Below are 26260 nucleotides of genomic sequence, written 5' to 3' on the forward strand. Positions count from 1 at the left end.
TGTCAGCAGACTTGCTTTTGATTAACACAATTGTAAAGTGAAGCCAGAATCAGGCCTGCCAGTTGTAAGTTTTATTCACAGAGGTTGTATTTTTCTCTTACAGATTTTTATTTTCAAATTTTAGAAGCCCCAAGAATTGCCCTTAATTCTTGAATGATTGTGTTTAGAGTTCCAAAAGTAAATTAATGAAAACAATTTGAGATGTTTACAATCTTTTTGAATCTGCAGAGATGCTTTTCTCTAATCAGCTACACTATTGGCTATTCAGTTATATATAAGTATATAATATAATATGAATATAATTTTATCTTACACTTCACTCGGTTAGGGTACAAACACTTTACTTGCCCAAAGTTTATATGCCTTCTCAAAAAGCAGTGTCTGATTTCTTGTCATAGTGACTGTTCATCCTTTAACAGCAATGTGGCCAGAAAATTAAGAGCTTCTATCTTTGCAACTGTAGAACTGTGCAATGTAAATACAGTAGCGGTGCTGAAATTACCGATGCTTTTCTTCCAGAAGCTACATTTGAGTGAAGATGTTGCTGGAGCCACATTCATGGCAGCAGGGAGCTCCACTCCAGAACTGTTTGCATCTGTTATAGGTATGGAGCTCACAGACTAGCTTTTGTGAGATCTGCTGTTAAAAAATCATCAGATGAAGCAGAGGTATCCAAAAGTGTTACCATTCTTCTGTCAATTTATAATCAGCAATGGCATCTGTCAGCTAGTCTTGGTTCATGGTATAATTAACTACTCAAAATATCTCATGAAACTGTGAATCTCCTCTGAAAACATAGAGGGGAGTGGCTGATTCTGAACATAGGAAGTAAAAGTAAAAGAAGAGATTTATTGTAGTCCCCTGAGAGAGAATTTGAGATATTTGATGCCTCTTCGGCTTCTTTCTTTGCGAATAAAGGGAATTAATTTTAGCAAGGAAGTAGGAGAACAGGGAACATGGGGAAAAGAACAAATTAATGTATAGCTAAGTCAGACCTGTTAAAGACAGAAGGACATGGTGTACATTACTTACAGAATTATTTGAAGTAATCTCTAAAATATTAAAAATTATTGATATAGAGAGGAGGTCTAAATGGCAAAAGCAGTACCTGTTAAGAGAAGGAAGGACACAGGATTACTGATAGAGAAGGGGGAAAGCAGCAAATGTCATAGATACATAGAATAGTTTGTGTTGGAAGGGACCTTTAAAGATCATATAGTCCCAGCCCTCTGCAATGAGCAGAGACATTTTCAACTCGATCAGATTGCTCAGAGCCCCATCCAGCCTGACCTTGAATGTTTCCAGGAATGGGGTATCTATCACCTCTCTGGGCAACCTGTTCCAGTTTTTCACCACCCTCATTCTAAAAAATTTCTTCTTTATATCTAGTCTAAATCTACCCTCTTTTAGTTTAAAACCATTACCCCTTGTCCTATCGCAACAGGCCCTACTAAAAAGTTTGTCTCCATCTTTCTTGTAAGCCCACTTTAAGTATTGAAAAGCCTCAAAAAGGTCTCCCTGGAGCCTTCTGTTCTCCAGGCTGAACAACCCCAACTCTCTCAGCCTGTCCTCATAGGAGAGGTACTCCAACCCTCTGATAATTTTTGTGGTCCTCTTCTGGATGTGCTCCGACAGGTCCATGTCTTTCCTGTGCTGAGGGCTCCAGAGCTGGACACAGTACTTCAGGTGAGGTCTCACAAGAGCGGAGTAGAGGGGCAGAATCACCTCCCTCGACCTGCTGGCCACACTTCTTTTGATGCAGAATATGGTTGGCTTTTTGGGCTGTGAGTGCACATTGCCGGCTCATGTCCAGCTTTTCATCCACCAGTACCTGCAAGTCCTTCTCCACAGAGCTGCTTTCAATCCCTTTATCCCCCAGCCTGTGTTGATACTGAGGGTAGCCCTGACCCATGTCCAGGACCCCGCACTTGGCCTTGTTGAACTTCAGGAGGTTCACATGGGCCCATTCTCGAGTTTGTCCGGGTACCTCTGGATGACATCCTGTCTCTAAGGCATGTCAACCATGCCGCTCAGCTTGGTGTCATCTGCAAACTTGCTGAGGGTGCACTCAATCCCACTGTCTATGTCGCTGATGAAGATACTAAACAGTAGTTCTCCCAGTATGGACCCTTGAGGGTCACCACTCATCGCCAATCTCCATGTGAACATTGAGCTGTTGACTACTACCCTCTGAACGTAACCATCTAACCAATTCCTCATCCACTGAACAGTCCACCCATCAAATCCATATCTCTCCAATTTAGAGAGAGGGATGTTGTGGAGGGCCATGTCAAAAGCCTTACAGAAGTCCAGACAGATGACATCCATAGCTCTTCCCTTGTCCACTGATGTAGTCACTCCATCACAGAAGGTCACTAGGTTGGTCAGGCAAGACTTGCCCATGATGAAGCCATGCTGGCTGTTTTAAATCACTTCCCTGTCCTCCATGTGCTTTAGCATAGCTTCTAGGATCTGTTCCATGATCTTCCCAGGCTCAGAGGTGAGGCTGACAGGTCAGTAGTTCCAAGGGTCCTCATTTCTACCCCTCTTTAAAAACGGGTGCAATGTTTCCCTTTTTCCAGTCACCAGGGACTTCCCCTGACTGCCATCACTTTTCAAATATCATGGAGAAGAGTGGCTTGGCAACTACATCAGCCAGTTCCCTCAGGACTCTGGGATGCATCTCGTCAGGTCGCATAGTCTTAGTATGTTCAGGTTCCTCAGGTGGTCACAAACCTGATCTTCTCTTACAGTGGGAGGGACTTTGCTCCTCCAGTCCCTGTCTTGCAGTCCATCCACTTGAGAGGTGTGGGAAGAGAGGATGCCAGTGGAGACTGAGGCAAAAAAGTTGTTGAGTACCTCAGCCTTCTCCTTGTCCATTGTAACTATTTTGCCAGTCTTGCTCATCGAAGGGGTACACTTTCTTTGACCTTCCTTTTCTGGCTGGCATACCTGTAGAAGCCCTTCTTATTGTTCTTTGTGTTGTGTGCCAAGTTCATCTCCAGCCACTCCTTGGCCTTCCTGACCCCATCCCTGCCAGCCAGGCAGCATCCCTACACTATTCCCAGGATACCTGTCCCTTCTTCCACTGCCTGTGCATTTCCTTCTTGCCCTTTAGTTTGACCAGTAGGTCTTGACTCATCCATGCCTGTCTCTTGCCTTCCATTCCTGATTTCCTATACCTGGGGATCAAGAGCTCTTGTGCTCTGTGGAAAGCGACCTTAAAGATCTGCCAGCTCTGTTCTGCTCCCATCCCTGAGGGCAGTTTCCCAGGGGCCCTAATGACCCACTCCTTGAACAACTGGAAGTGTGCTTTCCTAAAATCCAGGGTCCTGACTTGACTTTTCACCTGACCCATATCCCTCAGGACTGCGAACTCCACCAGTGCATGATCACTGCAGCCCAAGCTGCCTCCAGTCTTCATGTCACCAATTAGCTCACTTGTGTTGGTGACCAACAGGTCCAGTATCGCATTCCCTCTGGTAGAGCTGTCTGTTACCTGGCTTAAGAAGTTATCCTCAATGCACTTCAGGAGTCTCCTGGATTGCCTACAGCTTGCTACTTTTCCAGCAGATGTCGGATGGTTGAAGTCCCCCAGCAGGATGAGAACCTGTGAGCATGATGCCTTCCGTAGCTGGAGTAAGAAAGCCTCGTCAATAGGCTCCCCTTGATCGGGCGGCCCGTAGTAGACACCAACCACAAGGTTTCCTTTGTTGCCTCAGCCTCTAATTCTTACCCATAAGCTTTCAACCTGCTCGTAGGTATTCTTCAGAGACAGCTCTTCATAATCTATCCATTTCTTAATGTAGAGGGCAACCCCCCCACCCCTCTTTCCTCACCTGTCCCTTCTGAACAGTCTGTAGCCATTGATAGCCACATTCCAACCATGGGATTTGTCCCACCAAGTTTCAGTAATGTCAACTAGATCACAAGTTTCTAGCACTGTGGCTTAAATTTGATGAATCTGTCTTTAGTAAAGCCTTAGTAGGCTTTCTACTACTATCCTGACATTTTTACAAACTTTAGGGAAATACAGTCTAAAGGAATGCACTATAACCTCATGTCCAACCTATTAAAAAGCAGCAAGTGTAAGCCTTTAAGGCTCACTTTAGCAGAAGATATACAGTACAAGTAGATACAGCTCTGTAGTGCATTCATGTTATCTTTCGTTCTGTCTCAGTGCTGAAGGTTACATTAGATAATCCCTGGAGGTCCACTCCAGCCATTAATTTTTGTCATTCTGATACAATTATGTTACAGATAGATACCTGAGGCACAGAGGGGTTCAGTACTAAGGGAAATCTGAAAGTTGGTACTAAAACAGGTTAAGTCTTGAACGCTGGTTCTCTGTTTGAGTCAGAAGGCACACATTACTGCACCCAAAGTGGCTACCAGTTTTTTAAGGGAAGAATCTCTTGCTCCCGTGAGACATTGCAAGGAAGAACACACTAAATATTAAGGTTTCTGTGCTTTATTATACTGTTTGAAATGAATTCCATGATCCTGATGTGATGAGATATTTTATACTCATTTTAATGGATTACTGCACGACTAAAAACCAAGCTGTGAAATACAGGACTTACTGTAGAACTAGCTAGCTAAGAAATCACTTACTTCCAATAAAAATATATATGTAGAGATGTTAAGCCAAAAATGGGGAGCTGCTAGCTAGACTAAAAGCACAAAATATTCCACAGAGACATGAATGTTTATTTTGAAACATCTTTTGGTTAAACTTTCAAACAACCTGTTGTTCTCAGGTAGTACATGTTCTAAGTAGTTGTCTGTGACCTACAATGAAATGACAGAGGTAATAATGCGTGTTCTGCTCCCTCTGCAGGTGTATTTATCACTCATGGAGATGTAGGAGTAGGGACCATTGTTGGTTCAGCAGTGTTCAACATCCTCTGCATTGTTGGTGTCTGTGGAATGTTTGCAGGACAGGTTAGTAAGATACTTATCTTTATGGCGTTTAATTGCTTACAATTTAGGGGTTTCTGTGAGCAAATGTAAAAATTAAAAAAAAAGGAGTATTAGTCAAAAACAAAAAATGAGCTAGCATTGTGAAAAATGTCGAATGTTGGAAAGAATTTACAAATGCTTTACAAATACCAAATGTTTCCAAAAAGTTCAGCTGTAGTTTCAGCGCTCTGAACATGTAACATACAGAGGAAACTGGTTCCGGTTCCTCTTCATACAATACTGTGTTCACAGTCAGCTGCTCAGTGGCATCTGCTAATCCTTCTCATACTGATGGTGATCAAAGAATCTAGGACACAAGCATCAGATTTGCTCCATCTACTCAGTAGATGGTTAGACTGTGTATTATATTTTTTGAAGTATTAAGTCGGATATATCCACAAACATAATGAAGTGGGAACCATTGATTTGCTGCAGTACAATGAATTGTACTTTACAATTGAAATTATGACCAATTAAAATATCATTAATAAGAAATGTATTTCATTAATGGAAATTTCTATATGATTTTTTTATTATGGTGGTTATTATAGATCCATTGTCTAACAGACTGATATGTCTTCCTTTTAGCATAAAACTGTGATTGGTTCCAGAATCATTGCTAATAATAATTCTGCTCACACACCTAAGTGATTGCAAGATAGAGGCTTTTGTTTTGTCTTTAAAATCGCATATTTTTGTTGGCTGAAGGTGTGATATTTTTCAGGTGGTTTGTCTCACCCAGTGGGCTGTGTTCCGGGACTCTGTGTACTACACGATATCTGTGATTGTACTTATTGTTGTAAGTAGTTCTCTTACCAATTAATGTGTTTCATTGCTTGAATTTTTGGAGGACCAACCTGCTAACCCTTGATATACACTGGTAAAAGATTGTTTTCATAGCTAGTTCTAGTGACATCTGGAAGTGAGGGCTCAGCTCCACAATATGGTCCAAATAGAAAACTTCATACAGTCCCACAGAATATGTGTCCATCAAGTCCATCAATGTCCATTCATTTTCTACCTACAGCCTGTAAAGTTCTGCAGGCTAGCAGGCTACTGTTACACAGTGCAGTTAGCACTCTCTTCTGACCTAGGGGACTGCTTGTTGTGGAGATGAAAAATTTTGAGCTGCGCTTATATTTTAAATAGGGAAGGCGGCTGTTTCTTGCTTCTGCACAGTAATTTTGTTTCACAGATTCTGGGTAAATTTTTCTAAGTAGAGCATAGGTGAGATACCACTTTGTTCATGTAGAGAAGTGTGTGCTCTAGAACGTACACATTTACTATATCTGGTGTCAAGGAGAAGAATCCACTTTGTTTTGTAATAAATATGGATCACTAGCTACCCATTCAGTTATAGGAGTTACATAGGGTGGAGGAAAATGTGTATAACCACTTGGCCTAAGAGCAGCTGCCTTTTCTGCTAAACCTAGTCTAGCTGTTAAAAGGACTCAGAGCTAGGCCTCTTCAGAATACATGACTCTGCTGTCATTTACACAGCACAGCATGTTGTATATACATGTGTGCATATCTGTCTGTCTGTCACATGCTCACACTGTTTTACTAAATAGTATTTATAACAGTCACTGAGAGAGATCCAAGCCTCGTTCACAAGGTTTGTGCTTTTGTGAGGGGCACAAACCATACAGTGAAAGTTCTGTTTAGAAAGGGACAAAACTCAAGTAGCTTCTGGCTAGATATGGCTGATATTTATTATATTACATTATATATGATATTATATATTTATTAAATAAATTTGACTGTTTTTCAAGATAGATCAGAGAAATGATTGATTTATATGTTTTCTTTTTTTTTCCTCCTTCTAGTTCATATATGATGAGGAAATAGAATGGTAAGTTGTGTAAATTATTCCCTGCAGTCCCGTATTTGCCATGAGACTGATCAGTAAATAGAGTTGAAGTGTAATTAGCTTTCATTCATACATGCTTGGAGTATCAGCTGGATTTGACAACTAGGAAATCCTATGTATTTTCTTTGGTTATATTTTTTATGATGATCAGGGAAAACTAAAAGAAAACTTATGAACCTGGAAACATTAACGAAGTAAATAGGCTATATGTAAGGCCTGAAGACTCACACGTGCAGAGAGGGTAACCAAAGTTCTGCTGCTCTGATTCTGGCTGCTAACATTTATGGGAGTGCTAGGTGTCCCGCTGAACAGTCCGAGGTGGGATCCTTGTGGAAGATCATAAGCAACCTCTAAAAGACTCCTCTCAGAGTGCCTGGCCTGTGCTTCAGCACTGAAATGACAAAAGGCCTTGGCGTTATGATCGTCAGAAGGTAGCTATGGTTTCAGTCTGCATAGCACATTTCTGAAATATTATATTTGCATATTTATTGGAACTTGAGAGTCTGCTTTCCCTTCATTCTGCTGAGACGCCATCTAATCTTAATGATGTGAATCCTGTGTACACAGATGTGACTTGTACTAGATGTTTAATGCACACTCCTACATAAAACTTGTAAAGCATACAGCTGTTTGAATGACCTTTTAACACTTTTTCTTTTTGTCTTTTTGAGGTGGGAAAGCCTTGTACTCATCATTATGTATGCCTTCTACATACTTATAATGAAGTAAGTGCTTTTCTTCCTCTGTATGCCCTTTAGGTGTTAATTGACCATCATTCTTTTGGTGTGGTTTTGTCCTTGGCCTTCCTGCTGAGGACAATACACCCAGTTACGTTTCTGTGTAAGATTCCTTGCTTTTTCATGCTTAATCAGTTTCACTCTAGATTTGTGCTCAGTCAACCGCAAATATTTTCATGCATCCTTTTCACAGTGCAGTGTAGAGTAGCTTTCAGAAAAAGTTGAGAGAAAATGTCATTTATGCAGAGATATATGGAAATAGTCCACTAGGTACTCTAGATTGGGGAACACAGTACTGAGAGAAACAGTGAAGTGAATTGCGAGCTGATGCAGGAGGAAAGAAGCTGTTGTATAGTGAATGTCCTGGCTCCAAAATCCACAGCTTCAGTGGTTTGCCTTCAGTAGATCTGCCCTAGTGTCTTTTTTCAGTTTTCCATATCTCATGAGAGATAGGTGCAGCCCTTGCTTTCTTATCAGCTGGCCACTGAATTGGATAGTCTTTTCTTTTAACTTCCTCTTGTCAGAGAACATGCATCTAGGCTTTACTGCTTGCCTGCATAAGTTAGGCACTTAAAAGTTTGATGAGGAAATGCAATAGTACAACCTTTTCAGATCTTTCCTTTGCATTTTCAGGTACAATATGAGGATACAAAATTTCTTCACCCTTAAAAGCAAGAATGTTGGAAATGGTGACACAGTCAACAATGAGCTGGAAGATGGTAATAAATGTTATGCCTCTAGTTGTGATGACCCATCCATTCCATTACTATGGAAAGGTAAGGCTGAGCAGACAGGACTTGGAAAAAGAGTAGTTCACAGGATATCCTTTTTATTTCTTTAATGTGGATCAAAAGAGTGTTGCTATTCAATCATAAGCAGGAATTTTTATTGAGTTAACTTGACAATTCAGCAGTCAGACTGCCAGATGAAAAAACCCCAATCAAAAATCTGTTTGATATTCTGAAAACAAGCTGCTTTGCACATTGGCAATTTTTCTCCCTTTTTATCTCCTGTTCAGTGATGAGCTACAACACCGTGAAAGAAATATATATTTTTTTTTTTCCAGGAAGAAGGTGATTTACACTTCAAAAATTAGTTTGGAACTAGAAGCTGAGACTTGGGTATTGAAGGAAAGGACAGTGGCAGATTAGTGGGCAAGAGGGATTATGTGTTGAGTTCAGATCCTCAGAAGACTAGCTTTCACTTGCCTAAATAGCTCTGCATACATTGCCAATCATATATGTAAAATTGAGAAATGCAGGTTCTTTGCTTTCTGTGTCTTTATCATAAAGGGGAAGAAGATGATACCCAGCTTCTGGTACTGAAGGTAAGCAAACATACCTGGGTATTTTAGGCTTTTTTGTAAGCCTGTTTTTATCATTGTCTTATCCCTCTTCTCTTCCACTCCCTCTGTTCTCTGCAGAGCAAAATCATTCCTACCTTCAAAGCACAAACCATATAATTTGGTGAGCCTTGGGCTACTCTTAACAAGTGAGGTCTCCTTGCTTTGTTCTTTGAAAATATCTCTCATTCTAGAAGACTGAGCTCAGCAGCAATGTAGGTAGCATTTGGAAAGGTCCTAATGTAATAACAAATTGCGGCAAACGGGAATTTAGAGCAGCCTCAGAGAATTTCCCTCTTTTCTGCTTTTAGTGGTTAGGCTGGGATATCTTCAAGGTAGGTACTGTCACTTACTACAGGTTTATGCAATGACACTGATACTCTGGTCTCAGATACGGTGTTTAGACAATAGTTTAATAGAGATTTAAAATTACTTCTCATAGGACTTTGTAGCATAATTAAACGAAGATGCCTTTGAAATACTTTGATCTCATTTTGCAATGAATTTTTGTGAGTATTGACTATGGTATAGTGAAGTCTGTCACTTGTGTGGGGAGCTATGTACATACAAGGTTCAGAGTATACCTTCTAGGGCAGTTGTTACTGATGTATTCAAGTGGGGACACAGGAAAAGGGTGATCCGGTGAAAGAAACAGATATTAGTGGTTTTTACTTCTGAGGTATTTGTTGGGTTTTGATGGCATCTCCCCGCATGTTCTCCTCTGTAGGCACTGTGTGGTAAAGAGATGATGGCACAGAGTGCTTGCCTGTCCACCTATTTCCTTTTCAGGAAATGTGAAGACTATTTGATGCTTTTGAAGAACACGCAGAACTTTTAGGAAAAGGAGCAAGAAAGCTAATAAAAACCTGAACTCGTGAGAATGGTGTCTCCGCTAGCAACTGTCCACAGCAGATTCTTCTCCAGTTTCCCTCAAAGATGTACTGAGACTGCAGTTTCAGTCAGATTCCCTTTGCCTTCTACAGCACCCATTACACAAATACTTGCTGCGGTGGAGGGACCATTGTTCAAAGCGTGAGAGTGTAGTAGATATCACAGGCAAACCTACCTAGCAAGAGGGAGGACACCAAGAAGAGATTAAGGAGGGTTTGGAGTGAGCAGTGGGAGAGGAGGATAGCAGTGTTAGCCTAGCTGCTTTGTAGATGGGTGCTTTATGTGTCAAGAAGCTGTCCTAGAAAATCATCACGTGGCTGCCTGTTGCATCTCCCTCCTGTTGAGTCAAAATATGCCATGACCTATTAGTGACTCACTGTTGACACTTGGCTGGCTTCACAAGCTGAGATGCACCTTCCCCAGCAGCAGCTTGCAGAAACAGGAGCACAGATAGTAGCAGGTAGAGAACTAGAGCTGGCCTCTGCCTTACCTCCAGCCAGTGGTTAGCAAGTTTCAGGATCCACTGAAAAACCTCCCTTGGTTTCACCAAGGTGTAGGTCTAACCTTAATTCCATTTTCCACTGGAGGAAAGTCTGATTACTTCCCAAAAAAAGAATAGTTGCTTTGGGTGAGGAACTTTCTTCCTACCAAGGATGGTTAGTCTGTTGCTCAAGGTGCAGATAGAAGGGGGGTTCACATGCTGCACAGCTCTCTTTTACACCTGTAAGTTTTATTACTTTCAAGAGCTTCCAATGGTGCAATATGAAAGCTTCCATTACTCACGTTTCAGAGAGAAAAAGGAGAGCTTCTCACCATAAGATAAATTCAGTTTCAAGGGCAAGTTCTACACACCATGGGTAAAGGTGAAATATTTGTACTTTGTGAATAATTCTTCTGTTTTAAAAGTACAAACATGTGGCTCACTGCCCTTGGTTTTTATTATGTCGACCCAGATTTTCACCAGGTGGCATGGTTCGATTCCTGCCTAAAAACAGAAATTTGGAAAAAAGTGGGTTTCTGAGGGCCTGATCAGGAGTTAACTAAAGCCAGCGAGAAGCTTTCTGTTTATTGTGACAAGGTTGTTGGTGATGACCCTTTGTGATGAGAAGGAAGTTTAGGTAGTTTGTTAAAAGGAAAAGCTGTTCTCAGAAGATATTTTTCTAAGGAATATCACAAAGGAGAAGTGAAAAAGGATTTTCTCTGTCTCACATTTGTGAAAATCACTTTTACAAGTCTTAGGTGGAGCCTGTTTGTACCATGTGGGACCAAGGTGAGTATGTTTCTGGGCATAGGGAGTGAGACTGAAGAGCTGTTATGAAAATATAAGAACAATGTGCTGCAATAAGTCAAAACAGTTGCAGTATATATAGTGATGTATTCTACATCAGTGCTGAGGTTTTTTATCATGGTATTTCATCAAAGCTGAGTATGTTTGGTCACTGTCTCCTTAGAGCACTAAGAAACAGTTCCAGAGTAACTGCAGTGCTTCCATGTTTTTCATGACACGGTAAAATAAAGAAGCACTTCGTAGACTTCACTGGAGAAACTTACTTGAGAGCAGTTAATCTGATGAGACTATTAAAAAGATATGTCGCCTTTTTACCTTACCAGGATTGCTGTCAAACATTTATTTTTGTCTAACTAAAGCAAAAGTTAAGCTACTGTGGTTGAGTTCTCTTCTGTGAGGACTGGTTCCTAGGTAGCCTCTTCTGTGAGGATTGGTTCCAAGGGAGCTTGCTGGCTATATATTCCTTTGCAGAAAAGCTGCTACACTCTAATTTTAAGAGTCATTGGAATGGATGTGCTCCTTATTTGCATCATCAGCTGCAGTACTCAGCAAGGTTAATTTGGTTTAGATATCCGGGCAGTAGGACGATAATTGCTCCTTTATGTTTACCAAATGCAAAATTACTACTGGTTCTATTCTCCATTAGCAATATTAAGCTGTAAGACAAGACTACAGAGTGGATTCTTTGAGTTGGGCATATTTATTTGTGAAACCAAAGGTCTCTTTATGACACTTCAGGTGACCCCAGTGTACTCACTGAAAACTCATTTTAGTGAAACAAAGCAAGATACTCAAATGCTAAAGGGTAAAAGATATAGCTATTTACTGGTGATTTACAGGCTTGCTAGATTTTTCTTGTTGAATGATAATGGAAAGATTTATTTCTTCAAATTCAAATATGTTAGAAGATGCTCGAGACAGCAAAGCCTTTATTGCATGATGTGATTTACATGCATGCGTGGATCCAGTCTTCCTCCTGAAAAACAAAAATATTTCAGTGCTCTAATAATGCAAAAAAACCCCAATATAGATTTCTGTGTGTTTAGAACAAGTCCATTTTAATTCCTTTGTTTGAGTTGAATGTTTTCTTAGATTTCCTTTGCTTCCTGACTGGAACCATGCACTAATAATTATCTTTCACTTCTACCTCCTAAATTCTCTTCCTCTTCTTAAAGTAAGTAATTTAATGCAAAAGGGGAGTGGGAGGGTGAAGCCAAGCTAAGCAAAGCAGAAAACAAGCAGCAAAGAATTGTATTGGTTTTTTTCCCTCCATAGATATTATTACATGTAATAATTAATATTTATTACAGTCATATGCATATTTCCTGCCCTGCTTTCTAACACCACATGGGTATGTCTCCTGTCTGCTGAGCCTTGCTCTGCTTGCTATGTGTAGTCTGTGGCATTTGTGAGAATATTGGTTTGTTGTTGAGCTCTGAAAGTCCTTGCCTGTACTTGTGTTGATTCCCAATATAATTTTGTCTCTCTGTGTTCTTAACATGGTAGAACAAAACTCTTAACCTTGGTACAAGTTCCTTTATGTTAACAAAGGCTTACTTATAACATACATTTGTTCTTGACAATTGTTTTTCATCATTCCAAATCTTACCATGTTGGAGATACTGATAATATTCTGTAAGAGTAAAGTGAAGATTTCCAGAAGGAGTGAGCAGAACTTTAGGGACTTCTGGATGTGCAGCACATTGATCCAATGGGATAGCTTTAGAGGTTTCAGGAGCACTGTCTACATTGCCACAGTGAAGGCTTACAAAACCATAGTGGGACATAAGCAAAGAAAACTGGTATTACAGCATGAACGGCTTGGTAAGAACTGCTCCCACTCATCTGAGAGTGGATTGGTGGCTACCTTAGCAGAGTGAAATCCCTTTTCAGCATGTGATCTAAACGAAGTGCACAGCTGATGAGCAGATTAACTAGGCTGCAGAACTACTACAGGAAAGTCATTCGTAAATTCAAGCATTCAGATGAATATTATCCCAACCTGAGCCTGAAAAGAATGACTCTGGGTAATGGGAAGGATGGTAAGATCAGTTCTGCAACTAACTCTGTCCATTGTGATCACTAGTGAAGGGGATGCAGCAGTATGGCAAAAACAGTGTTGTGATGGTGGATGAGATCATCTGCTCCAGTCCCCCTAAATACCGGTTCCCTGAAGCTGGATTACGAATTATGATTACAAATAAATTTGGACCACGCACCAGAATGCGGATGGCAAGCCGACTCATCATTAATGAGGTAGGTACATTAAGAAAACAATAAATGACTGTGAGGCAGAGGCATTGCCAAAGAGCCATGCTCATAGTGACTCTGGAGTTCAGGTTCTCCCATGATGCTAGGGATGGGCTAGAACTATGTCTTTCTCTAGCAGCTATGTCACAGCAGATTTGAAGATGGATTCCCAGTTGGTGATGCTGCCTGTCTTAATGGGAGGGCAGTCATCAAGGCAGGACTCCCTCATCTCCCTGCCTGAAGATGATCATTTCAGTGTGTGTATGTGTGCACATTTGGATTTTATCTGCAGCAGAATTGGTTTTGATCACTGCAAAAGTTGTCAGGCTAAGAAATGATAATGGACAGGGCACCAAAGATCTGTTAGAACTGCTTTTATATTAGCAGCACATCAGGATCACATCAGATGTTTGCCCTCTTTAGTCTTCAGTGTAGTCCTCAGCTCAAAATAAAAACGAACCAAAATCTTTTCACAAGGGGAATTTGTCCTGGACAGTTTCAGTTCACTGTTACTTTGTCACCACCATATAATATATTACTTGTTTCATACCCTGCAGCTGAAGTGATAAGGCTGGCCAAGTGACACTGTTCTGTGCTTGTAGGAAGTACTTGGGGTGAAATCTTCAGCCTGCCAACCCTGGCTTCTATGAAGGCAGGTTTTTATTCTTTGCTCCCTCCAATGTCAAATATGAGAAGTTTTTACTCTGGCAAATAAATTATTTCAGTAGTTTAGGAAATGCAAGCTTTAGCAAGTTCCACTTTGAACATCATAACACAGTTCATGTGTCTACCCAGCATTGTGAATACCCCAATAAAAGAAAGCAGCACTAATACATTTGTAAAAAAAGTACAATTTAACAGTAAAATAGTGAAATGTTTATTAGCAAGTCAATTTGGTGGCATACAGTCAAGAGCAGAAGAGCAGATAGGGCACACAGCAGCAGTTGACTCTGTAGAAGTTCTGCTTTGAAGGCAATTCATTGATCAGAAAAAAATTCTTAATGGATATGTGCACAGATACTTGCTAGTTCAACATCTGCAAAAAAACATTCTCTAAACCAAAGAATTTTGGATCTATGTTCTTATGTATTCTCACTGCCAAAGTTTTGCAAAGTATTCAGATGTGAGTTTTTTCTATTTTTAATTGCAGTGTTAATACTAGTTTCGTAATTTTTTCGCATGTTGTGCAGTTATTTTATTTTTTCAAGGCATTTCAGAGCAATTTTTAGGAAGTTGCAACAATTTGTCATGAAAGAGAGAAAACTTATCAACCCTGCGTTATCTCAACTAATTAACTAAAAATATTTATTTTTTTATGAAAGTAGGAAATTACTGCTACATCTCATATTCTGCAGTGTATTATTGGGTATATATACTGATGTTTAAAATCCATTCCTGTAATTGTTGTACTATGTATTGGAACTGTAGCAGCCTTACACATGTCTGCAGGGCCAGTTATGGGCTTTGTGGAAGTATATAATCGGACAAGTACAACAGGGATTAGTATTGCTTTTGAAATTTTAAGTAGGACCTTTACATGTACCTCAAGGAATGGGGATGAAAAGGAGGAAGGAGAGTTGGACCAGAGTAGGAGAGATATTGGTTAATGAGTCATTCATAAGCAAACTCTAATAGTGCGGAAATGTCTTGAGTGTTACCACTAGATTATGGTGCTATTGCTGGTTTGAGTGGAAACTGTTGAGTGAGAAGTGCTTCAGAATAACCACGCTTATTAAAACATGACACAGAAGAACAGATATGACCACTTCCTCCATCATGGCTTGAAAGACTTCTGCCAGTAATTTTGAGGTGGATTGTCAACACTGGCCTGATGAAGACAGGTAGGCCACAGACAGATTTGTTTGTTGCTGACTGGAAGGAAGGCTTTGTGGAGAAACATCATAGCTCACATGACTGGGGCTGGACAGAGATAAAAACCCAGATTTAACAAAGTCAATATTTTCCAAACTGTGGCAGTTTTGTCTTTGACACTGTGCAGCGTCAGCGGTTAATCCAATCTGCCAATGGCTCAAGCAAACCACTTCAGAATGGGAGACATGAGAATATTGAAAATGGGAACATACCTGTGGTGAACCAAGAGGAGGAAAATGAACAGGACAATCTATCTCCCTTTTCATTGCCAGGTAAGGCTTTACTTTCCAAGTGTTTATAGTAAGGAAACAAAAGATAATTAAAATGCCAAACACTGGGTTGTAAGAAACGACAATATACGTGGGGGGAGAGGAGGAAGGGGATTGATTTGGCTGGCTGGAGGCTACGTGGCTAAAAGCAGATCTTAGTAAAGTGTTTTCCAGCCATCATGAACGATAAGGGTAGAAGTGCTGATTTGCCAGAGGGAAAGGGAAAACAGGTAAGGCAGGTTTATATTAAAAAAAGTGTCAGACCAACCCAATGAGCACTGCACTGCTAGTAATTTTGAAGTCAATAGTTAATAATGGCCCACTGAAGATGGCTAGGCCAGAGGCAGCTAGGTGTCTAAATATATAACTTGGTTTAGTGACTGTAGGAGAGGCTTCCTGGATGAAGAGAAAGAAAGGTTTAGGGGAAGAAACTGTGTTTAATATCTTTGAGAGTGTTTAAAATTCTTAGACTAGCAGTATGTAGTAATATTCACCTTTTGAAATTTTTTGGAAACTCTGGTGTGAAGGGCTATATATAACCAACCTTATTAGGTTGGTGCCCATAGCACATTGCAGGTTGACTGTCTCCCAAATGCTTTGGAGGTTAGACAGCAGAGGTGAGATCACCCCTCACAGACATGTAGTCAGTAGTTGTCTGTCACACAGTTACTGTTGAACACAAATATTACTTGGCATAAATGAATATCACCTGCAGTGAAAAGGAAGGAAGAATTTTCCATGTTGTATATGATTCTAATTTCTTAGAGATCTCATTGCTTCAGTTGCTATCATCTTAGAAAAGATGTTTGTGAGTGAACATACATCGGACCATACTATGTGAAGACTGGTTAAAACAGGGTGTTTTCATGTTACTGTACTACGTGCTCTTACAGGAGCTTCTTGCAGTCAGCAGTTACGGACTTTCATCAAGGGTGAAGAATGGAAACACTGATTCACTGAAGATAGGCCCATTAGATGGGCTCCTGATAATCAATGAGATAATGAAAACCTGTTTTTGTTGTATGGTGAAATAAGTGGACCCAAGTCAGCAATATGCTTGTGTGCATGAACATGTTGTTAATAGTAACAACAGCAACAATAATAACAGTAACAGTAATAAACACCTTCTAAAAACCAAAAATGTCTCCCTAAACCATCTTTAAAATGCAGGATTCAATGCACATGTTGACAAAGAAGATTTTTTTTTTAACTGAGTTGTTTTTAACAAGTTTTTGGATTCAAGTTTTTATTAGGGCAGTGCAGTCATGCATTTCTTCTTACATTCCAGGACAATGTAGAAATCTTAACATGTGTCAAACATTACCTGGTGACCATATTTGGATTTGTTCAAGACTCAGCTTCTTTATGAATAAAAAATAGATTTCGCAATAGAGCTTCCTAAATGTGTGACATTCACAGTAGACAAAATGCATTGAACTAAGGAGGGAGTTATTAGTTATGCTGTTGGCCTTTTTCAAATGCAGTTTTTCTGCATTTTGAGAAAGTCTTTAAAGATAATTGAGGTGTAACAGGCCAAAGTGGAACCACTGATGATACAGTTCATACTGGCATGGAGCAAAAGTTCAACACGAAGTCAAGGAGTTGTGCAAAAGTGCTAAAGTGATTGTTTAAAATTCTGATCGTTATCTTCAGGTTTTGTTACTCCTGTTGTTTGGAGATTATTATCTATTGGTTGTATTCTCATTGCTCAACTCATATATTCTGATGGAGAATTTTTTTATGTTTGCTTTCAGAAGTACCACTTTAATAACTTTGGAGAAAATGTAAAGAACCGTCATCATGCTTTGTTGTTATTTAAGTACTGTGGTACAATCGGTAGCCTAAAAAAACCCTGACATTTAAAACTGGCTTTAGGGAAAAAGTAGTTTGCAGACAGTTTCCCAGAATCTCCTGTTCTTCTTTTGATATATTTTCAGGCCAGGAATAAGGCACATACATACATTTTCTAAAGATCAGTAGTTCATGTATTCTTTCAGTACTACAAAGACCTCTATGAAGAATAGGCTTTCACTTTCCAATAGGACTTTCCAAGTCAACTACTTGCAGTGTGCTAAGTTGAAAATTCACTCCAGTATTTTAAGAGCTGCAATGGAAGTGGCTATGAATTGGCCCAAACCCTTTTTTCTGCTGTTCTGTAGTCACCTTTTTCAGCCTAGTTTGGGGTTTGACTTTCCTCCTTCAAATCGTGTATTCTAGATCCTGTTGCAAGAACAAGTTTTTTCTGAAACATAAATAAATGTAAATGAAGTTTAAAGCACTACATTATCTCTGAGTGATTCTCAGCAATCATTTGCCATCTGTAAGTTTTGCTTATTGTTCTCTTTTATCGTCTATGAGCAGCAGTGCTTAGCAATAAATGTAGGGGTTTAGCACATAGAGAATAAAATTGTTACATGAAAACAGTCTCAAACCACAGCATCCAGCCTAGATCCCATATGTCAGACATCTAGAGAAATTCAGCCCCCAGGGTGTGGTTCAGGCCCATCTTGAAACAGGAGACAACACAGTTTTTATGGAAACTACATATGGTATCATACTAACCAGCCTTTGCCTTTGGTTTCTGTGGGGAAAGGAACATTCTTTTTAAGAGTAATTTCTTTCTTGACCTAACCTTTAGGCCATGATAATTATCTTCCAAGAGAAAGGCTCATTTGATGCTTTACAGTTCGATTACTCTGCAGTTGTTTGGAAACAGGTCTTAAACTTTAAAAAAACCCCACAGATCAGAATAAAGCAGGATGAAACTGAGCAGGCATATGTTGACAACAAAATGATGTGTAAAAGCCCTTGCATAGCTCAAGTAGTTTTTTTAGAGCCCAGACTCGAAAAAGCACTTCTGTGCAGCTCTTAATGGATGCTTAAATCCCATTCACTGTCACATGTACAGGATCCTTTAAAATACTCAGTGTTCTCAACTCCTTCTGGTTTCACAGAAATGAACTCCTTCCCTTACAGGATTGGACCATGCATGCTTTATATAAGTTGTGATGCTGTTAGCTAAAATAGGAATTATAATTCCCAGAGCTAAAATGAGATGGCAATAAAGGAGATTAGCAATCCTGCCCATTTTTGTAGGGATACAAAATACAAAGATAACATGTAGGATAGAAGCAAAAAGGAATTAACAGTATCTACTAAAAACATAAAAAATGTTTGTATTTGGTCAAACCAAATGTTTGTCTCCAACGATGACTTTATGAAGAAGCCTGGGGAAGAATAAGACAGGATAAATTGGCCTTCAGCTATTTTTAGCTCAAGAAACTTCCTGGACTGGGTGTAATGTCCAAATATTTAAAAATCCTTAATGCATTTCTTTTTCATTAATCTGTCTAATTCTCATAGAATCTTTGTAAACATTTAGGTCCCACAACATCCCATGGTTGTGTGAAGAACCATCTCCTTTTAATTGCTTTGAATCTCGCTCCTACTAGTTTCATTTGATGTTGTCTTCTTTTGGAAAACACAGTGAACAAAGCAAAATCCTATGTACCTCACTTGAACACTCAGGATGCTGTAGCTCTTTGTTATGTCCCCTATGGAGTTGTATGTCCTCAAGGCTGAGCTGGAGATGGAAAAGAGTTCCATATAGAAACCTCTAAAATTTCTGTCTCTGAACACTGATGCAGAGTTCTTTTAGCTTCTCTGCAATGCCCTTGTCTTCTCTCAGTGCTCCTCTATACTTTGATCACTAGAGGACCCAGCAGACTTCCTGCTCCTAATGTAAGTAAGATTTATTGTGAATTTTGATTCCTCTTTGTAGTTGTTCATCAGACTCTCTTTTTGGCCTGCTTTATGGTGCTTTTGCCAAAGTTTGAAGCATGACTTATGTGCCTGAGTTAGGAAGAGAGCTAGTTTCCTTAGCTTCTGTGATGTTGCAAGAGAAAAGTTCTTCCAAGAAGGTAGTTCAGAGCAGGACCTAACTGTAATATTCTGAAATGCTTTTTTGGAAGAGCTTCCTCTTGCTACTACCTATGTAATGGCGCATCGACCTTAGAATTTTATTTCAGAACACGAGTGTGCTTCTAAGGCACATCTCACTGTTGTCCTCATGTTACTGCACTTTGATTTGCATAGTGTTCTTGTGGAGCTCATGAACTGGACTCCTTTTGTAGAAGAATAAACTGGAAAGAGCAGTGAGTGTGCTCTACCTTGGAGGGGAGTATACACAGGATAAATTGGAAGAGAAGTGGGCAAGGATTTAATTTAGTAACTCATCACTTCATTCTGATGGGCAAAGAGGGACTTGAGGAAGTCTATAAATCCTAGTTCTTCCTAAAAAAATTTGATAAAGTAGACAGCAAGGTTAAAACATAAAATAAACCATGCCAGAATCCAACCAAGTCAAACAAGAGATGGGAACTACCTCTGCTCAATTACATTTTATTTTTGTTGAATATTGTCCTGTGTAAGCGTACAGTAACTCTGAGAATAAAGCTTGTTTTTGCATACTGGAGCAAATTCTTTTTTCCAAACCAGTTCCCACTGTACCAAAAATGTGTCTTTAAGAGAAACTTACTGACATAAATTCAAATATGCAAAGTGCGGTAAAGGCACAGGCTGAAAATAGAAATCTGAGTTGTTTTGGACAGATCTCCTGGTCTGGAATTTGGAACTTGTATTCTGGAAAATGGAACTTCTGAGAAGAGTGTCAGTAGTTTGGAAAAGAGTATGTTTTGAATGAGGATGAAGTAAAACCTCGGTATTTTCCACATTAAAAAAAAAAAAAAAAAGAATTGTTTCCAAAGCTCTGTTGCAGGAAAATTGCAATAAAAATGTTTTAATATGTCAACTGCCCACTTGGAAGGCTGACAAAGGTTGGGCTTCTTGGATACCCTTTTACACAGTACTAGCCTGTCTGGTGTGGTAACACAGAGAGTATCTTGCTTCCACAGTTCCTAGGGAAAGTTGCAGAGCCGAAATCAATAAGGATTTTCCAAGAAGGTGAAGAGGCAGCTGCTGCGTTAATTTTCCTAACAGCAAATTGAAAACCATTTTCTCAAAAATTTTTTATTTTGCAACAAAGGCATTTTACAGTGGAAGATAATTCTGATGCAAAATTCACAATGGATCTAGGTTGTTGTATCTATTTCAGTTGTTTCTATGTTGAATCCCATACTTGGGACAAAGATTTATATTCCTCTGTTGTGTTTTGGATACTGCATATGCTCAGAAATGAATTAGACTTTCAGACTGGCTAATTTACATATATTAAATTTTTCCAGACAGTCTCAACTCTAATAAATAGCAGCACCTTCTAGCAGAAATTTACTTGCTGTTTGGGTTATTACAAAGCTCCCAGTGTGGAAGTGTGTTACTGTTACATGTTTTGACGTCAAGATTTGAATTCATACTGGTAATGATAGGTGCATGTAAATACATCTTTGTAAATATAAAGCCTAATTAGGACCAAGGGGACAAGTGATTTAAAAATCACTTTTCATTGGGGATAGCCAGTTGGTTTGGTTTTGGTTTTTTTAAATGAAAAATGGTAGAGATTTAAAAAGATAAAAAAAAGAATTTTAAAATTTTGAAGTGGAGCACCAAAAAAATCTTCAGCAATAATCTTCCTAGGCCAACCTGGACATGCCTTATTTTTCTTCTAAGTTTACCATTGTCAAAAGCAAAAAAAATCCAGATAAATAGAAATCAGTAGTAAACTCCAGGAAGCCTTTCTTATTTCACAGATAGACTTCAATTAGAGAAAGCATTTCCCATTTTTCAAGTTACCTTAAATTAGAGATTTGTGTGAATCCATAACAATACAGTTATGAAAATTCATGGTTTTCAGGGATATTATAATTTTTTTAGATCAGTCAGCTACTAATTGCTTTGTGCAAGGAGATGCACCTTATGAAGGTTCAGGCATGTTCTGAAGTAGCTCATGTGTAGAGTTGTGGTCTATGCCTGACTGCCACACTTTTAAAGGGAAGACTAACTGGAAAAGCTATCAAATTTAACTAACTGCAGTAAGTTAGGTCTGACTCCTTACGGTGTAGCTGCAGACTCCAGTCTGTCTAAACTCAAAAAAAGTGTTTTCTATGCAGCTTATTGATTAGGACACGTAGGCTGTCCGCACTATATGTTTGGAAGTTGTGTTTCAGACTGGCTCTAGCTTGGTCCCATGGACTAAACACCCATTATTATATGGAGCAATTTTGAGTTTGTGCCTCTGGTTCAGCTTTATACCAAGGGAATCTCATTGGTGTGATGCAAGGCTGCTCTGTATTACAAACTAAAATACAGTAAATTGCAAACCAAAATACAGTAAATGGGAACAATCTTGAGATTTACTTCAAGGGTACACTCCTGATCTGAATGAAAACACAAATGTAGTTTCACACTTTCATACTGAGCTCCTCTCAACTCTGTGTGAATGTTGCAAATAGGACAGTATTTTTCCTGTAAAAAGCACTTTCTTTAGTGCCTTAAGGAAATATTAGTTTCCTCTCAGTGCTGTGATGTGTGGAGTCAACTTCACTCACCAGGACACTATCTGTATGTGAAAGTAATTATTGTGAGCATAACATCTGGAATGATGACAAGTCCAGAAATATATTGGAAATTAGCAAAAGGCTCTTTGTTGTAGGTCTGCTGCTTCATTTTCAGAGCTCTTCTGTAATGATACTTCTCTGAAATACTTGGTATGCCTGGCTTCCAAATATCTGAATAAACAGAAAATGGATGTATAAATTAGGAAAAACAACTTCATGCAAAAAACCTCATCTTTCTGGTTTACAGTAGAGTGAAGTGACCAGAATGTAGACCAGTGTTGCTTTCTGTAATAGAGCAATATTCTTTCATTATTGTTGTGAGAGGTGCAGCAAACAAAATACAACTTTCCTCAGCTATGTGGGTTGCTGCAGGAGTTTTCAGACCCAGGACTCACAGGAGTGGCTGGTACTGCTATTAAAACAACTGACCTAAGGTCTTGTAATGGGACTGTTTGTTGGTTTTAGCAGAATATCTATGTATTGAATAATAGCCTTGATGAGGATGATCATTTTCTTCCTTGCAGATGTACTAGGAAGCTAAGCAACAATCATAAAACAATTTGTCATGAACTAAAAGCATACTCCAATTTAACAAATTTATCACTAATTTTAGTGATTATTTTAACGTGGGTGGTCAAAACCAAAACAACAGAGCAGCACAAGAAGCAATTTTCAAAGAACTTAAAAAAAAATTAAAATTTTCAAGCTGTATGTTGTTTGTGCATTCATCTAAGCCAGGTGAAATGAATGAAGTCATCTGCTTCCTCAGGAAATAAAGTCTCACTTTAGCAGCAACCTCAATAAACTTATTTACTAAATTCTTACAAAACTACCGAGTTACAGCATAAGAGGAGACTTTTTTAGCACTGGGTACCACACAATTTCCATGACCCAGCATAGCAGGAGCTGAAGAAAAGGGCCTGAGGCAAAACCAAGGCCAGATGCACTTAGGCTTTATAGAAAAGTTTATAAAAGCTAGCAAACCTTGATGCAAAAGAGAAGCCAATGTAAAGTGTGTCAAGTACGCTGCTTTGACTGTGGTGGTTCAGAACTATTCCAAGCTAACTGCAGATGGCCAGTCAGCTTCTCTGTTAACCCAGCAAAACCCAGAATTACATGCAGTTGTTCCCCAAAGTCTCAAGCCTGGGTGCCATGTAATGAATGCAAATGTCACTTCCACAAACCATCTAGCTGTAAAAAGCAGTTCTGACTCATGACGTTGTGTGGGTAAAGCATCACCACTAATAGAGCCAGCAATTTTAATCTGACGCACATCCATTCAAACTGAGCAAAGATAAGGGAAAGGCCAGTCCTCCTCCACTAATATTTTGGTTTTCCTGGATCTGAGCAAGCATAGCAATGCCAGTGGTAAAGCCCTGTGAATTCTCACAGTTCAGCATTTGTTTAAGTAATTCAGGGCACTAGACTGGATCACTGACAAGATGCATATACCTCAGCAGAGGCTGAGCACATCTATTTATTCTCTATTTGTTCTCCAGGCAATTTTCTTTTATTCATGTTATTGAAAAGAGAAATGGGACTGAATTTCCTATGTGTAACAGCACTGAAGTTAGTCAGATTACACCCACATCAGATCAGAATCAGATCCATAATTTTTTCCTGCCAAACAGTCACCTACTCACCCTGCATTTGGAATTACTCACTGAGGAAATTACTGGCCTAGGCCATGCTGACTTGTTCGACTGTGAACCAAACTTAGCAACTTGGGTAGACAAAGAGTACAAATTAACTAGCAGGAGTCTTTTAATGATCCAAACTAACAAATTAAACAGGGGCAGATATAAATTACCATAGGATATTTACAGCCTTTTTAACAGAATTAAAGTGAAATGGGATCTAAGGAGTGTCATTTTCTGGACAGAACAGATAAAAAATAACTGGTTTAAATATCTACATAGCAGTATATGTAACCAGAGGGAAAAAGGACTTTCCTGTAAAGTCTGTAATAGATCCGCAGAGACACGTAAAACTCTAGAATTAAAATTGACCCTGGGAGACTTCAGTAGTTTTATGTGTTAGAAGTTCTACAGCCACAGGCTAAATGGGAATAAAGAGCCAAGCTTAGTCTAAGATTTCCTGGTGGGTTGATGGCATCTCAGAATTCACAAGAAAATCCCAAGTTAAGGAACTGATTCATAACTTAAGCAAGACATTTTAGTACTAGAATATATACCAAAGTAAATGAATAAAGACTTGCATTTGGACTCACCAATTTAAATTAGACTGGTAAGTAGCCTCATAAATTACAAAAGTATTACTAAATTTTAAATGTTTAATATTTAATTTCATTGCATGTGGTGTACATTGGTCTAGAGGACAGATTTCAATCTAATTGAATTCACTGACAAAAACTCCCATTAAACAAGTCTTTGCTGAAAGAAAATTCCTGGTGAAACTGATACAAGATTTTGCTGATTATTATTTGCCCTTTGTAACTTAGCTAAATAACTTCACTGGAAGCTGTATCTGATAATATCATTCAATGTGATCAACTGTTTTATTCAAAATAATGTATTTTTTTAGATCTCATGCATATTGTTATCAGTTAATGATGGAAATCCTTACTAGCATAGTTCTAAAACAATGTAAAGAAAACCCAAACAAGAAGCACCATGCTGTTGGCTGTGATACTGTGGTTTAGCCTGATAAACAAATTTATTAGCCTACCTACAGGATACTTCATGAAACATATAAATGTAAGTGCTCCATTTATTTATGGCCCAATTATAAAATAATCCTCTTTTATGTACTGAGATTTCTGTGCACATTTACAATATTTTACATTTTTAAAAAATGAGAAGGTGTATACTTGTCTTCAGTAATGACAGTTCTCTGGTATTTCTCACTGGTTGATTTTGGAGAGCTGTATGAGGGAGGTCATCCTCAGTTTCCTTTTATAGAGGATAAGAGACCATCTCAAGGTCTATGTGCAGCTGGGGAGAGTTAACAAGTCTAAATCTCCTAAGTACCATTTTAAAGTTCTTCCCAGGTGACCACTGTGAGGCACGTGAAACAAGTTTGTCATGTTCATAGGTTGGATCTCTGCTTCTGTTTTCTGTGAAAGTATTTTCTGTTGCTGCACAGAAGGTACAAATTATTTTCACTACAAGGATTTCCATCTTCCTTATTAAAAGGTGAAGGGGATGGGGTTTTTTGGTTGTTTGGTTTTGGTTTTTTTTTAATTTTGGAGTAATAGTAATACAGGTATTTGAAAGAGCAACAAACCTGACTGTTAATTTTGGTTTTAAAGTCAGCCATATTTTAAAATCATTGTAATTCTTTCATGGATTTACATAGACCTTGGCAGGCTTAACTTTAAGATTCTGGATGTACATGCAGAACTTGGCTGAGAGTGACAAGACCAAGTACAGATGAAAGGTACACTGGAAAATGAGCTGACATGCACAGTTGTAAACATCCTTCTGGGATCATCTGCTGTGTTCAAAGAGGTGTAACTGTGCCTGGGATAGTGATGGGAAAGCTAAACTTGTTCTTTCATTTCTTTGTCCTGCAGATGGAAAAATGAACAAAATTAAATGGATTTTGACATGGCCGTTGATATTCGTGCTCTTTTGCACCATTCCAAACTGCAGCAAACCACGGTGGGAGAGGTGTTTTATGGTGACATTTGTCTTATCCACGCTCTGGATTGCCTTGTTCTCCTACTTCATGGTGTGGATGGTAAGTACATGTATCAAGACTCCTCGTACTGAGTGAAATGTGCATCTCAAAACAGATAATAGATCTTTTGTGTATTTGTTAAAGAAAGACATGTAATTGTAGTGCAGTCTCTTCAGCTCATACTCTAATTATTATAATCTTAGCTTTCTGCTGCTCTTTTCTGCACAAATAATTGGACCTTTATTGTATAGGGCCCAATACAGTAAAGGAAAGTGCCATCATGATTTTCAAGAGAATGCGGACATCCGCATCCTACTAGTAAAGGGAGTATAAATGAAAATGTTTAACTCTCAGCAGCTGAGCCATCTTTAGAACTTTACAAGGTCTGATACTGAAACATGCATAAAAGGCAGATGGATGGCAAAATTTAAAGATTCAGATGTGGTGCAAAACACCTCAAGTAGACAGGAATAATGCAAGAAAATCCTTCTTAGTGAAGAGTTTTATGATTGCTGGTATGTTTCCATTTGCCTTAGATCTGTGAGAAGCAGTGTATCGGGTGTAGATCTGTAAATTGTTGTCAGTTCAGGAGCACACTCACCGGAAGATTTGAATAAGTTCCTAT

The 26260-nt window shown here is 39.0% G+C and overlaps 1 protein-coding gene across 2 annotated transcripts in view; it reads left to right on the forward strand.

Moving 5' to 3' along the window:
- Window positions 1-26260, forward strand: part of SLC24A4 (solute carrier family 24 member 4) — a 101575-nt gene that overhangs the window by 67815 nt on the left and 7500 nt on the right. The window contains exons 5-13 of one of the 2 annotated variants that reach the window (XM_074824968.1): window positions 520-604; window positions 4841-4944; window positions 5687-5761; window positions 6789-6814; window positions 7504-7557; window positions 8203-8345; window positions 13177-13346; window positions 15340-15484; window positions 25529-25695. In XM_074824968.1, coding sequence (XP_074681069.1) covers window positions 520-604; window positions 4841-4944; window positions 5687-5761; window positions 6789-6814; window positions 7504-7557; window positions 8203-8345; window positions 13177-13346; window positions 15340-15484; window positions 25529-25695 — 969 coding nt within the window. The remainder of the gene's footprint in view (window positions 1-519; window positions 605-4840; window positions 4945-5686; window positions 5762-6788; window positions 6815-7503; window positions 7558-8202; window positions 8346-13176; window positions 13347-15339; window positions 15485-25528; window positions 25696-26260) is intronic. The other variant, XM_074824969.1, reaches the window with a different exon arrangement.

The sequence above is a fragment of the Strix aluco genome, chromosome 4, assembly GCF_031877795.1.
Source record: "Strix aluco isolate bStrAlu1 chromosome 4, bStrAlu1.hap1, whole genome shotgun sequence".
Lineage (NCBI taxonomy): Eukaryota > Metazoa > Chordata > Aves > Strigiformes > Strigidae > Strix > Strix aluco.